The following is an 18,657-nucleotide window of genomic DNA, read 5'->3' on the forward strand; positions in this document are numbered from 1 at the left end:
ATTGGCAGCCTCAGATGATCCCAAGAAAGGGGACCAAAGGAATAAATATCCTGACCTCCCTCTCCTGCCCCTCCCTCTGATCTACTACCCGGCATTCCCCATTGATGAACCTCCACTGGGTGCCAGGAGGTGTGTGGGATCATTGACGCAGCCCAGGCACGTCAGGCCCCACCACCCACGCAAGCAGGGAGAAGGACAAGGGCTTTGGAGGGGCACCCAGAGGAGCTCCAGCCACATGCCTCCACCGTTAGAGACAGCCCATCATTCAACTGGCCCCAGTCAGCCGCTTTGAGTGCTCCATCTGTTTACTGCTATTTGGAGCTCAAAGAAGATAAAAACACTATGAACTGGGACGGAGCAATGGGTGTGGAAAAGCTGTTATTATCTCGCCACCCTCCTCTGGCTGGGGGCACAAGCCTGGGCTTTGTGGAGGGCTTGAGCGTGTGCACCCACCCTCCCCCAGGCCAAGATAGAGACTTTGGTTTCCTCTTGGCTCGGGTTGCTGTATCTGGTCCTTCCCCGGCCCAGGCCTGTCTGATTCTAGATCTTGTGTTTCTTATATGAAGTTGAGCCCTTTCTGCAAGGAGAAACAAGGTCTCAGGCCTTATTAGGGTCCTTTCATGACATTCAAGTCTCTCCTCAAAGGTCACCTCCCTGGAGAGAGCTCCCCGACTCAGTGTCAGTGCCGCCCCTTTTCAATACTGTCTCCCTTATTTGGCTTCTTGTTCCCTCAGAGGCTGTGTGGGCCCTGTGCGTGTAGTTATTCATTTGAACGCCTGCCTTCCCATGACGCCACATCTTCGTGTCAACACTCAGTCTTCTCTGTTCACTGTGAACGCCAGGCCCTAGGACAATGCCTGACGCACGGGTGGCCCTCAGTAAGTACCTGATGAACAAGTGAGCGAAGGAGTGGTAGGGGCGGGGCTGTGACTGGGAAGGAGCAGGAAAAGCAGTGATGGCTCACGTTATTAAAAATAATTACAGCCCGGCCGGGCGTGGCTCAGCGGTTGAGCGTTGACCCAGGATCCAGGCGATCGGGGTTCGATTCCCGGTCAGGGCACATGCCCAAGTTGCGGGCTTGATCCCCAGTCGGGGGCGTGCAGGAGGCAGCTGATCAATGACTCTCTCATCATTGATGTTTCTCTCTCTCTCCCTCTCCTTTCCTCTCTATTAAATCAATAAAGATATATTAAAAAATAAATAAATAAAAATAATTACAGCTGTGCCCTGGCCAGTGTGGCTCAGTGGTTGGAACATCGGCCTTCACACCGAAAGGTCACAGGTTCGATTCCTGGCCTGGGTTGCAGGTTTGATCCGGGGGCCGGTCGGGGCGCATGAGGGAGGCAGCCAGTCAATGTGCCTCTCTGACGCTGATGTTTCTCTCTCTCCCTCTTCCTTTCTCCTCCCTGCCTCCCTTTCACTCTCTGAAAATCAGTGGGAAAAATATCTTCAATAAACAATAATAATTACCGCTAACAGTCTGTGTGCTCTTAGAAAGCGCCAAGCACCCTTTAAGGGCTTTATGCATAATAACTCATGTAAATGTGTAACAACCGGATAAAGTAGGGAAGTTTTGTTACTTTGTAGCTGTGGAAAGGAGGCCAGAGAGGCTCATCACCTGTCCATAGTCACAGAGGGAGTGAGGGAGGAGTCAGGGTTGAGCCCAGGCATCAGGTGCCTTACGGTTCGACACGGAACCTGCCACGCACCCGGCTGCATGGGCACCGCGTGTGTGCTCGCCCAGGTAATTCTCACACCAACTCCCCAAGGGTGGCATTATTTCCTCATTAACTGGTTGAGGAAATGGATTCAGAGAGGTTGGGCAAGCTGCCCTAGGTCACACAGCTAGTTAGTGGCAGAGATGGAATTTGTGGGGCAGGGACTGTTCAGCACCGGAGACAGCCGCCCTTGTGAATGGCCTTCCAGCAGCTGGGAGTGAAGCCATGATGAGCGGGCGGGTTTCCTGGGACCCAGTGACGGCCTGCCTGGCACTGACGACCCACCCCAGCTGGCCTTGTCTGCAAAAAGTCCCTGCCCAGGGTGTGAGCGCTGTTCTAAGCCGGAAGCCCAGCGGACAGTGGGAGCTGCCAGCACCTTTGTGTGGGAGACACAGCTGGATCAGACTTGGACATGTGTTCCAGAGGGCGAGGCTCTGTCCACCACCCTGTTTTAGGGTGGTTTGAGTCCCAGTTCATCACTGCTCCATCTTTTCACTCACTTGTGCCCTAATAACAAAGCTGAGGATAAAAAGCACAAAATCTGGCTTTGAAGTTGCACACACCTGGGTTCTAATTCGAGCTCACTACTCACTAGCTTTGTGACCTTGGGCAAGTTCCTTTACTTCTCTGGGCCTCAGTTTCTTTTTTTTAATTTTTATTTATTTTTTATATATCTTTATTGATTTCAGAGAGAGGAAGGGAGAGGGAGAGGGAGAGGGAGAGAGAGAGATAGAAACATCAATGATGAGAGAGTCACTGATCAAGCCCATAACCCGGGCATGTGCCCTGACCGGGAATAGAGCCCCAATCGCCTGGATCCTAGGTCGACACTCAACCGCTGAGCCACGCCCGGCTGGGCCAGGGCCTCAGTTTCTTCATCTATGAAATGGAGATAATCATCCTTACCTCCTTATTGCTTACATCTGTGAGCACTGCTGTGGCCCCGTGAAAGCTGGGACCCAAACTCACAGATGTCCCCCCACATCAGATTTCCAGAGGTTTGCATCAGAGCTCAGGTCTGCAGCAAGAGGCGAAGCTAAAAGTGCCTCTTACAGTAACAGCGTGACATTGGGAGTTCTCGAAGGTTCCAGCAGTCCTGCCTCTGCCCCTCTCACCTCTGTCTTTCTGTCTGTCTCTCTCCTGTACATGCACACACACACACACACACACACTCACACAGGGCCAGCCTGGGAGCAGCATGGTCAGGAGGCAGTGTGGCCCAGATGGAAAAATTCTGAGCTTGTGGATTGGAGTCAGAGCTTTGCTGAAATAATGCCAGGCATGCCACGGACCTCTCTGCGCCCCTGTTTCCCCATCAGTAACGTGGGCTGACAAAGCTCCCCTCTTAAGGTTTTGAACAGATTGAAAGGCTGTTTTCCTCACTTGCCTATCGCAGTGCCTGGCATGCTGGAGGTGTTAAGAAAATTGCATTTCATCCTAATGTGGAAATTCTCTAGGCAAAATAAAAACTTTCTAGTGGAGCATGAACTCTTTAAATATTTATAAAGCCTCAAATAAGCATGACGAGACATTTCATGGAAAATGTCTTTCGCATGTGATCAAGGCTGAACCTGCACTTGTTTTGCTCAGTGGGCGTTGGGCCCTCAGGCAGCTGGTGACCTGGACTCTCAGCACCTGGTTGGTTCTGTCCTTCCTGGACAGGCCGGCACACTCACGCTCCTCCCCACTGGTCCCGGGTCCCTGTGGTTCTGTTTTTGATGGAATATCAGCTCTCTTGCTGTTTTCCTCAGGCTTTTCCCAGAGGGCTCTGCTGTTGCACCTGTGCCTTCTGGTCACGGGTGACGCACATCAACATTTTCTTTGCTTTCTTGGCTTTGTCAAGAAGCTCTTGAAACAAAGCCCCTGACCTTAAGGAGCCTTGAGGAAACTGGGCCTGAACCTAAGTGCAGAGAACTTTATCCATTGAGGAGGGCGGGTGATGCCTTGACCTGTATCCAGAGACCCTCAAGGGCCCAAGTTCATCAAGAGCTGACTGTTCTAGCAGCAGATTACTCATCTGCTTGGCTTCCTTCCCTGGCCCTCCTGTGGCAGCTTGGATGGGAAAGGGACCCTGTAGGGCTCACCCAGTTCTACCCTAAGGCAAGGGTCACAAACCCAAATGTCTTTATGCAACATAAGTGGCAGGATACAGATGGATACACCGGGGAGCTTATTCCACGCCTAAAGGCATCCAAGCCACCAATCAAAACAGACGCAAACCAACCAACCAGCCAACACTGAGCAGTTCCCCTGACCACACCCGCCCTTGCCAGCCACTGACGGGCAGGGGATCTGTGCCTGCCCATCGGAGCACCGATCACAACAGGAAGTGCCCTGGTGCGTTTCTGTGCTCGGCTGTCATCTCTCTGCCCCCATTTGAATGTAAACTGGGTGATGGGAAGTCCTTGTCTGTTCAGTTCACCAAGAGTGCCCCGGGACCTCATGTGGTTCTACTATGATGCCTACTGCACAGCTTGTGCCTTATAAATATTTGTTGAATGTTTGCTGTGATTCAGATCCCTGAAACATTTAGTTGCTCAGACAAAGTTGCCTTTTGTGGCCAAAGGCTAAAGGTGGCACGTGGCCAGGCACCAGCCCACCACCAGCCGTGCATAGCTAAGCCTCCCTCCAAGGCTGAGCCCACCCATTGGAAGGGTGCACTGGCTCCTTCCCGACCTGGCCCTGCCTGCTTCTGCAGCTGTGTCCCCTCGCTCCAGCTTTCCCACGGTGTCCTGGCCACACTGCCGCCAGCTTCCACTGAGCGCCCTCTGCCTTCAAGCTTCAGCTCCCTTCTGTGTGGAATGCCTCTCACCTGTGTGTCCAGGTCCGAGCACTTGGTAGGTGCACAATCAATATTTTACTGAGGATTATTGAACAAACGGTTCTCTCATTCATTAGACCAGGAAGCTGTCTCTAATCTTTTTACCTCTGTCCTATGGAGGAATCGATCTATTTCCTCTGAGAATCTCTATGTCATCTGTGAAACGGAGTAAAACACCAGCCCTTCTGAATCACTGTGAGAATTAAATAAGCGGATGCATGGCCCAGAGGGGGCGATTGCCGAAATGAAAGTGCCTTCTCCCTCCTCAGGATGGCAGTTCCACTGCCACCAAAATCTACTTTGGGGAAAAGAGATGTGATTAGCTGACAGTTTCCATGGTTCCCATTGGCTGGAAGGTCTCAGAACATCACTGGGCCAATTTCCAACCTGCTTCTCTCTATGGCTCCCTTCTTACCTGGCACCTGAGTCCACGGAACCCACCAGGTATGTCAGCAAGGCATCAGGTGTCCACAGCTGTACCCAGTAACAAAGGCCACCTAATAAATGCGACAGACTACCGAGGAGCAATGGGGCTCTTCTAAAACGAATTCAGTCCAATGACAAGGCAGCTCCAGAGGCTCAGTGACCGAGGCTGCTTCAGCCCCTGTCCTCCAACCCCTGGGCGCTTCATTCAGGCTGCTCGGCACTTGGGCTCCCACTGTGGGGTTCCCGAGGAGCCATCTGTGCCTCCACTAGGAACTTTGTGACTTTGGAGAAATCACTGAACCTCTCTGAATCTCATTGAATTCACTAGTAAAGTGAGGAGAAACATTGCATCATTACACCAATCAGAATCCCTGTCCCTACTCCCATCTGACTGTGAAATATTCTAGGCACACGACTGTCTTGTTTACTGCAGGGTCCAGGGCGATGCCTAAGATGTAACATATGCCAAGTCACTTGGGTCTCTTTGAGATGCCCCCTGCTAAGCAAAGGTCAGCGAATGAAGAAATAATGCTGGTAGCTGGGTGGACTCCACTGAGGTCCCCTTCAGGCATAATATAGTAAGAAAAACTGTTGTAAATAAAAAGAGCATTTGTGAATACTTACTACATCATAGGCAATGTACTAAGAAGCCATATATGTCTAACATACATATGCATATATACATACACATGTATCTATGTATACACATATGTATTTTTATTATAACATTTAAATTATTTAAAAAATTGTGATGAAGTCCATATAACATAACTTACCATTTTAGCCATTTTTAAGCCTACATCTTGGTGGTACTAAGTACATTCACATCACAACCATCCATCCCCAGACTCTTCAACTTGCAAAACTGAGCCCGTCCCCATTAAACAATAATTCCCTTTACCCCCTCTCCTCCAGCCCCTGGAAACCGCTATTCTGCTTTCTGTCTCTATGAATGTGACTTCTCTAGATACTCATGTAGGTGGAACCATACAGTATTTGTCCTTTTGTGTCTGGCTTATTTCACTGAGCATAATGTCTTCAGGGTTCATCCGCGTTGTAGCCTGTGTGAGAATTTCCTTCCTTTTTAAGGCTGCCCAATATTCCATTGCTTGTGTGTACACATTTTGTGTGTACATTTGTTAGTCGGTGGGCACTGGTTTGCTTCTACCTCTTGGCTATTACAAATAATGCTGCTATGAATATGTGTGGACAGAAGTCTTCAAAACTCTCCCTTTGATATATAAATTCCTTTAAATTCTATGTATATAATTTAAAATGTATGCACACGCATATACAAAACTTCACCATTCCAGTCTTGAAGGGACATCTTATTAAGTCCATCTTACAGATGTGGGGCCCGAGGCTGGGGGCTGGGTGTGGATTTCACAGTGCTGGGCAGTCAGCCGGGGGGCCTGGCACCATGTGGTGGGCACGGTCTCCACGCCACATGCCCACAGGACAGTGGGATCCCCCAGAGCTCGGGATCCAGGTGCCCAGCGCACCCACCCAGACGGCCCGGGCTCACCTCGTTGTCGCGGTCCTTCTCCAGGAAGTGGCGGGCCACGTGGCTCGGGAGGATGTTCCGCAGCATGTTCTCGTTGTGCTCCCTCAGCTCCTTCATCTCGTTGATTTCCTCTTTGGCCTGCACTCGCCAGAGGAAGTCCAGGCGGGCTGTGTACTCCAGCTGCAGCCGGGAGAGAGAAACAGGTCAGGCCTCGGGGTACAGGCTCGAGGCGCCCCTGGGGCGGGCGGGGGAAGCGCCTCAGGAGCCCTTCACAAACACAACAGGGGCCAGGGCTGGATGTTTTGGGGGGCGTTTTGCCCGACACCAAGAGATCAGAGGATGACCAGGTTTCACGGGGCCGGGTACCTCCCTTCCTGGCATACGGTGCCTACAGTTTTATAATTGTGTGATTATCTGATAATGGCCGTGTCTTCTACTGGTGTGCAGGTGCTGTGAGGTCAGGGGTCCTTCCCCTGCTCCACATCACATCCTTACCATGTAGCCACGTCCTTGGGGCAGGGCAGGCGTTCAATCAATATTTATTGACTCCACAAAGAAGTTGTAATAACCAAGGCAGCTGACACTTAGACTGAGCTTGTTATTACTCCAGGTATCATTCTAAGCAATACACACATCTTCACTCCTTTCATTCATATAAAAGCCCTAATAGGAATTACTGTGATCAATCCTTGCTTTACAGATGAGAAAACGGAAGCAGACATGGTTAAGTGAGTTGGCCAAAGTCACACACTAGTTAGTGGGGAAGCTAGGATTTGGGCTTAACTCGAGTCCAGCTCTAGAGTCTGAGCTCTAAGTCACTAGGGATAAAGAAAAAAATGAGCTAATAACAGAAGGGTTGTGGATTTAGTTGTGAGACAAACATGGCCTAGCGCCCTGGTCCCAGTGACCATGCAAGACTGGAAATGGAATGACATAGGAAGTTATAGATAAAGCACGTGGCTCATAGTAGGTCCTCAGTACACATGTGCCCCCTCTTGTCCTAGCTTCCCTTTGCCTCGGCTATTGGACAGCTTCCTTTCTGAAGAATCTCATGTTTTTGCCACAGCTTTGAGGATGACATTATTTCAACGTCTTTAACTGTCGAAATGAACAATATGCCGCACTGTTAAACACATGGTTGGGAGCCTTCAATCAACTGCTTAAAAAATCCAGCCCATTTCTTTTCTCTGTCTTATGTGGAAGTTCCAGTGGATGGCAAAAATGTGAAAAGACGGAGGCAGCAGGTTATCTATTCAGCAGAACTTGTAAGAGCAAAAGCTGGAAACAACCCAAGTGTTCATTTTGTTGGTTGAATGAACTATCGTATGCAGCTATATAAAGAAACAGAGGCTATTTCTCTACGCTTTGATGGACTATCTCCAAGGTGGAGAAAAACTTGTATAATATGTCACCACTGACCTAAGGAGGGAGATCTCTACATCGCTGTCTCTCTGTCTATATACATACACACATATATATACATTGAAAGTATATTTTTTGAAAATTTTATTTGTTGAAAAATTGAAGTATAAAAAAATCAAAAGTAAAAAACTCCCATAAAAAATCATTACCAATGAGGGTAAGGGGAGGAAAAGGGATGATTTCAAACTTTTAAAATTATATGTTGTTTTACGAACTTGACTTTTGAATCATGGAAATGTTTTACTTAATTATAAAACAAAGTAGATTTTTAAAACCCTGTAAATAAGCAAATGAGCCTACATGTATAACCACATGGAGAGGAGCTCATCCAAATTTCCTCTAACATGGTGACTTGATAGTACATTCATAGAGGAAACACTCTGAGGATGAAATGAGCTTGAAGAGCATCTGAAGCCCTGGCTGGTGTGGCTCAGTTGCTTGCTCATGGTCTGGGCACTGAAAGGTTCGGGTGTTCGAATCCCGGTCAGGGCACGGGCCTGGGCTGTGGGCTGCATCCCAGGTAGGGGGCATGCAGGAGGCAGCCGACTGACGTTTTGCTTTCATATCAATGTTTCTCTCTCTCTCCCTCTCCCTTCCTCTCTCTCTCAAAATCAATAAAAATCTTAAAAAAAAAAAAAAGAATCATAGGACTGTTTACAACCATCCTACTGCAGGTGGTAGTGTTTGTGTTCTTATTTTTAGGCTGTTGTATGTGAATGTAGGGTAACACAAATCAGTATTTGTGCTGGCGTCACTGAGAACTGGAATTTGCGGGGAGGGAAAAAGGAGACGCAGATCATAAGACTGATGAGCTTGAGTCAAAAGCATTATGGTCCTGACTACGAGGTGAAGGTCCCTACGGACTCGGGATATGTATGCGTATTTCCCAGCTCTGCCTGCTGAAGTCCAGGCTGACAGACAATGAGAACCTCATAGCAATGAGCAGTGTCCAGATTGGGGTTTCAAAATACCAATTCTTACCAAAACCACCTTACACTCTGCAGAAAAGGCTGAAATTTAGGAAAGAAAATGTTGAAGCATGGAACATCTTTTTCCACCAGAAAACAAGGAGATTATCAGAATCTTCTGGGGCTGTGTAGAAAGACTCAGAAGCCAATTGCCCAACTTCTCACAAGTAGAGTCTGGCTCTTAACTCAGGGCATTTGACTCCAAGCTGTGGCTTTTAACCCCTACACTCTATATATGTGACCTCATTCAGCTATTGTCCAACTATGGATAGATAACTATTATCTTTTTCATTTTATAGGTAAAAAAATGACAGCTCTGGGAGCTTGAGTCTCTCAAGGTCCCTCATTCTTCCAGTGGCCTTGCTGGGACTCAAACGTAAGAATACATGGTTCCGAGACTTGGGTCTTTCTTTCCAGGCCACACAATCCCAGTGCCTGTGTTTATCAGACACAGAAGTAAGTGACTGGAGACATGACCTCAATAATCCGTCCCCAGGTGTGGCTTCCTCTGCCATCAAAGGAGAAGCCGAGGCACAGCCCAACCTCAGGGCTGCACGTGAATGAGGCGCGGGGTGGGAGGTGTCTGACTGTCCGCTCTCCCTGCCCACAGTTCAGAACATTCCCCTGCCTGGAGGGGGAGGAAGGGTTGGGCATATCGCTTCCACGTACGTGTAAGATGACATTCCCCAACTATTCGGTTATTACATAACGGCCTTTGTCACCCTGGAGATGTGTGATCACAGTGCTCCCACCGGGAGGCTGCTGCGCACCAGGCACCAAGGGGCATTATTAACAAACACAGAGGGCCTCTGAGTCACCAAGGGGAGCCGGTGGAAGCAGGTAGCAAGCCCAGGACTGGACAGGCTTGATCCTGAAGAATAGGACCTGACAGATGCTATCAATAGATGACCCCTGACCTGGTGTCATTCTGCAGAGGGCCCTTTCCACAGAGAGGCAGCGGGGCACGTGGTGGAGGGAGAGGCACCCGCTCTGGCTGGCTTTCCTTACTGGCTCTTGACCTCGAGTGACTTGGGTCTCTGCTCCTACCTCAGGACCAGATGGATCACAATCCTTTCCCTGTTTGTCTCAGAGGCTTGTTTTCAAAGAAAACTATTAATAGCTCATGATTTTTGAACACATACTCTGCATGCAAAGTACTGGGACAAGCATGTTGTAGTTACAGTCTCATTTAATAGTATAACAACCCCATATATTATCATCATACCCATTTCATAGGTGAGAAAACAGACTCAAAGTCCAGTAAGTTACTGAAGGTCACACGTCTGCTAAGTGGCACGGTGGGTCTGAATGTTATCTGCCCCACTCCAAGCCTATACCTACAAGTGCTGCAGTTATGGGATGCGATTATGTAATGTCAAAGTCTTCTGAATGGAACAAAGAAAACAGTAAAATATCCGATGCCAGTTATGCACTCAGACCCCGCACTTCTATGCTCTTACTTTATAGACGCTCTGAACACGATTAGGTGACTGCTTTCCCAGGACAGGTGGAGGATGTATAAATTAAATCGGAGTGTTAGAAAGGTGCTGAGATGGGGTATGACGGGGCCCACAGTCAGCCCTTGGGGTGGCGGAGGAGACAGGCACGTCTCTCTTACTGTGGACGAGGGCCCTCCCTTTGAACTCGCTCCCTCTGAGCTTTCTCTGAGGATTCCTCACACTGGCTGACAGAGCGTGCGTATGGCTTTCTGTAGAATTGTCTTATCTGACTGGGTCTTCATAGCCCTCCATCGGGCTATGGCATGTCATTTGCATGTCAGCCCCAAGACTTGGCCCCTGTAACTAGAAGCCACCGAAATGTGGAAGACAGGACCCCAGCTCTCGCAGGTAGCCCGAGAGACCTGAACATAGGAATGCTGGAGATGGCTAGACTGTGACACTTGGCTATTGTTTCACCATCAATCCAGCTAAAATGGAAAGACAAGGCCAAGCGATGCTGCAGGGTGGAAGTCCCGGGCCACTGTGTCCCTGTGCACAGTTCTCTGTTTTTCTCCAGCTGGGGAAGTGGGAAGGGTGGGCTTGGAAGGCTGGGCTTGAAATCTAGCTCTCACTCACTAGCTGGGCCCCTTACTTGCTCATCTGTGAGATGGGATTCATAAGCACTGCCATTCTGGGCTGTGGGCATTTGACTGAATGAGGTAATAGAGGCGAAGTGCTAGGCGCTTAGTAGGACCTTCGTACATATGAACCCTCTCCTGTCTTCACTCGCCGAGTTTCATATTACTCTCTTCTCCCCCTTGTCTATATTTCCCCACCCCCTCTATTACATGTAACGTACGCATTTCTAGGTTTTTGGGGTTTGGGCTGTTTCGTCCCTGGCTTCTCAGGGTTTGTTACCTCCCGGTTTCCATGGAGATTTCTCAGCGATCTGCTCTATTTCTGCTCCGGCTGACAGCCTTCCTGTTTCGTTCTTCTCCTTCTCTGGTTACTTTTTTTGAAGTGTGCCCAGACCGTGGATGGACAGGGGTCCAGGACAGAGCAGTGGAGCCGGCAGGGTCTGGCTCTACCCGAGGGAGAAAATCCCCCAGGGGATGGATATTACTGCTTTCCTGCTCTAAATCTGCACAGAGAAGTCCTGGTGGTGACAGCCGGTGACGCCTCAGGTGAAGCCTGGTATGATGCTTCCGTGCAGAATAGCTCCCTGTCCCTCTGACTCACGAAGTCCTCGGACAGTCCGATCCACACACGGCACATCCCCCTGTGGCATTATTTGGGGGCTGCTCTCCTCCGGGAGACTGGAGGCTCTGGGCCAGGGATGGGTTTTGTACAGTACTGTCCACAGTGCCCACCCAGGTCCTGGAGAGCAAGGCTCAGAGGGGAGTGGCATCAACACGGTGGGCGCTTATCCACCCAGGACACATCAGCAGCAAAGCGCTTCCTCTGCGCATGTGAGGCAGTGAGCAAAACGCTGCACACGAAAACGAAAAAGTGTTTCTGCGAAACAGCCCTGCTCAGGTGTTCCTGTCTTATTTTAGAAATGAGGAAACTGAGGCTCAGGGAGATGAGTAACTTGCCCAAGGCCACTAGCTGCTGAGAGGCAGAGGTGGGATTGGAACCCCGGCTCAACTGATCCTGACGCCTGAATGTTTGCACACACAACTTCGAAAGCAATAATCTCATCCAGGCCACGGAGCTGGGAGAGATCCCCGTTTCCCTCAGTCAGAAGTCAAAAGCTCTGTGTGTGTTTGTTTTAAGGACAACGGTCACTCTGAACAAGCTATACCTAAAGGGAGTTAACACCACATTGTTTACCAAGCCACCTTCTCCAGCTTGGTGTTTTCTTAAGTGGTCTGTGTTAGGAGTCAAGTAGTTAAGAATAGAGCTGGCTGCAAGCAGCTAATAGTCATGTGCTGCCAAGAAGAGCCAGTTTCATGGTAACGGAAACGCCGGGTGACCAAAGGCAGTTGGAGCAAAGTGTTAGCTTACCTGCTGTCCATGGTAGAACACAGCAAGGAGGAACATGGCCATCAGCAGCAGCGACGCCTCCTTGGTCCCCAGGAAATCTCTGTTGGAAGAAGAAATGCAGATGGCAACCATGGAGGGACTTCAAGGACACTCGCTAGGAAACAGGTTCAGAAAGGAGTGGGGTAGAAAGAAAGAGCAGTTGTTTTCTGAGCACCCGCTAGGTGATAGGGGCAGCTCTGGGGGCGTTCGTTTAGGCTGATTCAAAAATCATTTGACCCCCAAGGGCATGGGGTCACTTAGGTCATACCTGGTGGAAAATTCTAGAGTCCAGTATTTGGGCAGTGTGCTCACACTGATAATGATGTTCTCTCTCTAAGATGCAGAGAGCAGACTGCCGGTTCCCAGAGGGGAGGGATGTGGGGCTTGGTGAAAAAGGTGAAGGGGTTGGGAAGTACAGAGGGGTAGTTACAAAATAGTCGTGGGGCCATAAAGTACAGCACAGGGAAGATAGCCAATGATACTTTAATAACCATGTACAGTCCCAGCTGAGTACTGGAAATATTGGGGGGTCACACCATGCTGCACACCTGAAACTACTATAAATAATATTGAAGCCTGTCTATTTGCAGGATACTTTCTAGATTTCAAAGAGTTCTTGTACTTTCTTGTCATGAGAACCCATTTGAAGACAGGCATCCCCTCTTTTTTCTTAGATGTGACCCTGTTTGAGAGACAGGTGTGAATGCTTGCCACGTGCCAGTCCCTGTTCCAAGTGCGGTAAGAACCACACTTAGATTCTTTTGTCAATTCTGTCAAATGGACACTGTTTTAATTATATCAATTTTGAAATTCTTCCATCAATTCTATGAGTTGGGCACTGTTGTGATTGAAAATTCCTGTATCTTTCAATAATTTCAATAAAAGCTCTGTTCCATGGTGTCACCTTCAGCTGGCGTGAACCTCCATCCGCAGTTCTTGCGGGGGCGCAAGCTGCCATGTCGCTGGCCCAGCCTGCCCTGGGCTCTCAGGGCACCAAGCTGGAGGGCAGTTGAAGACAGTCAGTGGCCAGTGTATATTTATTTATTTATTTACTTACTTACTTATTTTTAATTCTCAACCTAGGACATTTTTTTCCATTGCTTTTCAGAGAGAGTGGGAAGGAGAGAGAGAAACACTGACGTGAGAGAGACACATTGATTGGTTGCCCCCTGCACGTGCCCCAACCGGGGCCGGGGATCGAGCTTGCAGCCCAGGTACGTGCCCTTGACCGGAATTGAACCTGAGACCCTTCAGTCCATGGGCTGATTCTTTAACCACTGACCCAAACTGGCCAGGGCAAAAGTATGTTATTTCTCTTTTCTTTTTTTTTCTTTTCTCGGCAGTGTATATTTAAACACCGGCGTGACTTTCAGCCATTAAAGAAATTCAGAAGAAGCCAGGGAATCCCATGTTTGACTCCAAATGCTTCCTCTCTTTCATTTTGGCCCCTCATGAAGCCTTTCTCAGGACAACCTAGGCCAGGAGGCAAAGAGTTTGGTGGAAGCAATGTCAGGCTTTGCACGTGGACACAGATGGCTCATGGAAATAAAGTCTCTCCATCAGGCTTCCACTGGCTGAAGAAGAAAACCCCAATAAAAATGCTCAAGACAAGCCATTTCTATGGACATAAGACTTGCTTTCCATCACCACCTGTTACATCCCCCCAGGTTTCTCCATCTCAGGCAGCTGCCCCCTTATCCATTCATCCAGGTGTTTGAGCCAAAACCAAAAACAAAACTAGAAGCCAGGCATTACCACTCCATTATCCCAATCCTGCCCACTCTTCCACCAAAATATATACTCAGCTCACCCACTTCTCTCCATCTCTACCTCCACCACCTGAGTCCAGCTGCCATGAGTCCTAATAGCTCCCTGAAGTTACTGTCTACAATCTATTTTTATATGGCTGCCAGAATATTTGTTATCATTAAGGCCAGATCACTCCCTTGTTTTTATCACCTCCCAATCACCAGCACACAAAAACCCAGAACTCACTCAAAATAACTTAACTTTGGTGTGGTTTGAGGACACAGTGGGGCCATCGTAGATGAGGTGCAGTGTTTAGAGGGAGGAGTAGTGAGTGTTAATATGGCTGCACCCTGGCAACCTACAGCTTTCCCTTTTCTGTTCTTGCTGGAGACTAGCTGGAGTAGCAAGGGGCTCAGGGAAACAGGGATATAAACCCAGCTTCCAAAACCAGCTTCTCACCAGGATTTATGCTAAAAGATCCACCCAGCTCATACAGGCCCAGGCCCAGGTGAACACTCCATGTAGAAAGGGGACTTAGGGGTGGAAATATGCTTTCTCTTGGGGAGGTATTCAGATCTATGAATTTCTAGTTCCATTTGCTTTTATTGGAGACCAGATGCTAATAATAGATAGTACTCATTATTGTGTTTCTTTTCTATATCCCGAGCAAAGCATGTAATTATTGAGCATGTACTGTGTGCCAGGCACATGCTGGGATACAGAAATGAAAACACATTGTCTCTGCCCTCAAAAGAGTCTAGTGAAAAAAGAAAATCAAATAGGCAGATAACTTTGTAACATGATACACTCCAATGTAGGGATACATCTTGTTGCCATGGGAATGAAGCCCGAGGACGACGGTAAAGGCGGAGGGGGCTGTATAGGTACGGGGCATATATCTCCTTAGCTCGTGGATGACAGGCCTCTTGAGTAGAGGTGCTCAGCAAATGTCATCTGTCAAGTTTGAGGCCACAGGTAGTGAGTGCTCAGGTCTATTGGAGCTGTCCACTAGCACCAGTGCTGAAGGGAAGAGGGCTGGCCTGCGAGCCCCAGATTGTCATCCAGCATTTTAGCGCTAGGATGGATGGATGGATGGATGGATGGATGGATGGGTGGATGGATGGATTCATTCATTCATTCATTCATTCATTCATTCATTCATTCATTCATTCATTCACTCATTCACTCATTCACAGTCACTACAGTGCTTATTTTGGGAGGGGTAGGTGTATTTTAGTACCACTCTTTTCTCCACATCACTTAATTCTCTAGTCCCTGAAGTTTGGGGACTCCTGAGAAAATGATTAATGAGGCTTTGTACTCATGTAGACCCAGGTTCCAATCTCAGCTCTGTTACTGACCAGTTGTTTGACCTTGGACAAGCCACTCTATACCTCTGAGCTTCAGTTCATTGCCCATCGTGAAAGGCCCTAATAGCGTTTACCTCCATAATTGGAGGCTTAAATGAGCAGATCTTGGTAACGTGCTTGGCATAGTGCGTGGCCCACGTCATCCTCTCTCCACCCCATAGAGCTCCTGGCTGGTGATCTTGCTCCTGGTGATGCTTTATAAAAACCACTGGTTCACATGGCTTGCTTTGAATGGAAAACATCATTTGTTCAGCTCCTGCTGAATGTGGCCCAGACTTCTGCTCTGACTGGCACTTCTAATATCCTTTTCTTTGTGATGCAGGAGTTTTTTTTAAGTCCAGAAATTTATCACTTAAAACATACTTTCAAGAGGAAATATAAATACCTCTTGAATCATTCTGAAAGCAGTGGTTGAGTAAAAAAAAGAGATGACTAGGTTAAATTCAGAAGAAAAGTAAAAAAACATTATAAATGGTTTTTGAGACTTTCTGATGTATTTCGGATGGCAAAAATAAGGCCTGAGTAGAGACTGCAGAAGATGCATAGTAAGTCTGCCAGGTCAAGGAACATCCAGAAAGAATTGTGATTTGAATTTAGAAGACAACTTTTTTGTAGCTTCTATGATTATTTAAAGAACTTTCAAAGAGAGTCAAGTGGCTGAAATCTGTACAAGATTATAATACTTTGTTTGATATTGGGTTGCAGAGATTTAAAACCAAGGAATAGTTTTATTTATTTTTATTAATAAAATAATTGAATTAATACTGCATCTCCCTATGTTAATAGAAAAGAACACAGTTAAGTAAAAGCACATGTAGGATAATGTAATTTTCAGGGCTGTAACAGTCTTTAGAGATGCTCTTACTGGGTGTCTGAGAAAAATTAGTATTTAATTTGAATGTTAGTCATTATAGAAATAGTTATGCTAATTGTAGTGAGTTTGGAAGCTAATAAAAATATAAAAATTGTCCTTAAGCCTACCACCCAGAGAAAACAATGGTTAATATTTTGGGGTCAATTAAATGAATGATAGCCACTATTATTAACATTGCTACAGACAAATTACAACCAGGTCCTACAAGTTTGGGATCTGTTAAAGGTAAGGGAGTCATAAGTTATTAGGTTTAGAGGAGACCTGAGCTATGATTCAGTCCAAAGCTTAACTCATTAATTTATCTGTAATTAATATAAATGACAAAACTGAAAACTAGAGATTTTGCTTAGACTTGTAAGCCAGAGAGTGCCTAAGCTGTGAAATGCATTGCTCTTCAGCCATTCCCCAGGTTTCTCTAATCCACCTCCATCATTTTCCCAGGGGTTCCTCTTCCCACTGGAAGTCGAGCACCTTCTGACCGGGCAGGGGCGACACTTACTCTCCACTGTGGTTCAGGTTGTCATAGCGCAGAAAGAGACCTGCGTAGATGGTCTCGGTCAGCAGGGCATAGATGGCGATCATAATGAGCAGCACAGCCAGCTTCAGGACAGAGTTAAGTCGGAGGAAAACCGCACAGGTCACCATGGCCAACACACCCGTGAAGACGAAGTACTGCAAACAGCGAAAGTAGGTGGTCAGCTTCAACGGGAGCGTGGGGGTTCACTCTCCCACCCACGGAGGCTGAGGTTTGCTGAGCATCTCCATTTAGAGGTCTCAGCACCCTCAATTCAAAGGCCCTAAATTGAACTCATCACTCCCTTACCGCTGCCCCAAACCTCCGTTCCCTGTTTTGGGGGAACCATTCACACCATTCCTCAAGCCAGAAACCTTGGTCTCATCTTGGGTGCCTCCTGTTCCCACGTTCCACAGCCAGGTCATCCCTCCCTGGACCTCACACCCAGCCAGCTTTCTCCTCCCACCTGCTCCTGTCCAGTTCTCACCTAGTTTGGAGCAGCTCTGCCTGCTTCTAGCCCCAGTGCCCCGAATAGGGACTGTCATGCTACCAGTGTTTCTAAAACACAGATCCGATCGCATCACTCCTCGACTGGAAGTCCTTTTATTGCTCCCCATTGCTTCAAATGATGTCCCCCTTTCTGAACAGCAAGCTCTCAAGACCATCACATAGCAGATGTCCCTTCACTTCCCAGACCCCAGCTATGTCCCAGCCTCCCTGCTGACTAGCTGCTCCCCTGCTCTCCGGGCCCCAGCGTTTGGCACCCCGTGTGCTGGTGCTCAAATCTCATCCAGGTGACTCAGCCTTCGGCCTCTGCCAAACCCAAGTGTCGCCTCTGAGGAGCTTTCATGCAGATCTCCAGGTGCTTCTGGATGCTGTCTCTTTCCTGCATAGCTCCCTCTCTCTCTAGCCCAGCACAACCTCTATCACCCTGTACTAGAAACAGCTGTTCAAATGGCCAGTTTGGAACCGCTCAAGGGCCGGATTAGTCCAGTGGCTCCCATGTAGTCGGCCCGGCCAGATCCCAGCCCTCCGTAGGAAGCTCCCCAGCCTGTTTCCCTTACAGAAGCATCCCAACATCGCATTCCGGATGGGAGGTCTGGATTCTGACCGGTCAGTGGGAAAAAAAGAATTCAACATGAATTATCGAAGACCCACTTGGTGGCAGTGCTTTGCCCTTTGTACATATTTTCTCTTGTAATTCTCAAAATAATCAGTCAAGATGAGAATCATAATTTGTATTTTACAGGTGAAGAAACTGAGGCTCCCAGAGCTTAAATCAATTGTTTAAGTTCTCTTAGCTAGACAGTGACACCAAGAGCACTTGGATACAGCCTGTCCTTGTAAATGTGACCCTGGTAGGCTCACTGGGCTTGACCATTTCTAAAATCCATCCCAGTCTTGTGTACACGGGCCCTTGTAACAACTTGTCTTTTCTCTCCTACTACATGGATAAGCCCTTTCTGTATGGGCAGGGGGATGGGTAAGAATTTCCACAAACTCCCTGAGAAACCACTGAACGCATGTTTATTGATTTTTTAAAGCAGACTGACTCATTCACGTATACCTGCCAGAAGCACTGGTAACAAATATAAATAGCAGCTCCCGATGAGGGCAGGGGCCTGCGCCCTCAGGGTGTGCGGGATGGATTCAGAAATGAGTGACTGTCCCTGACCGCAAGGAGCCCAGGGTCTGGGGCGTGCGTTACCCTAGTCTCTTCCTTTCCCAATCAATCCAGCGCAAAGACAGGCCTCCCTCGCTCCTCCCTGTGATCCTCTCGGGCAGCTTTGCAGGCGGCTCATTTTGATGCCCTGTGCAGGAAGCCGT

At 48.2% G+C, this 18,657-nt stretch overlaps 1 protein-coding gene across 2 annotated transcripts in view; it reads right to left on the minus strand.

Annotated features, from left to right (window-relative positions):
- ADCY8 (adenylate cyclase 8) overlaps positions 1-18,657 on the minus strand; it is a 155,751-nt gene that overhangs the window by 15,810 nt on the left and 121,284 nt on the right. For both annotated transcript variants that reach the window (XM_016215999.2, XM_087825204.1), the window contains 3 exons: positions 16,816-16,988; positions 12,306-12,384; positions 6,491-6,649 (listed from right to left, as the gene is read on the minus strand). In XM_016215999.2, the coding sequence (XP_016071485.2) occupies positions 6,491-6,649; positions 12,306-12,384; positions 16,816-16,988 (411 nt within the window). The remainder of the gene's footprint in view (positions 1-6,490; positions 6,650-12,305; positions 12,385-16,815; positions 16,989-18,657) is intronic.

This window comes from Miniopterus natalensis, chromosome 16 (assembly GCF_054644295.1).
Source record: "Miniopterus natalensis isolate mMinNat1 chromosome 16, mMinNat1.hap1, whole genome shotgun sequence".
Classification (NCBI taxonomy): domain Eukaryota; kingdom Metazoa; phylum Chordata; class Mammalia; order Chiroptera; family Miniopteridae; genus Miniopterus; species Miniopterus natalensis.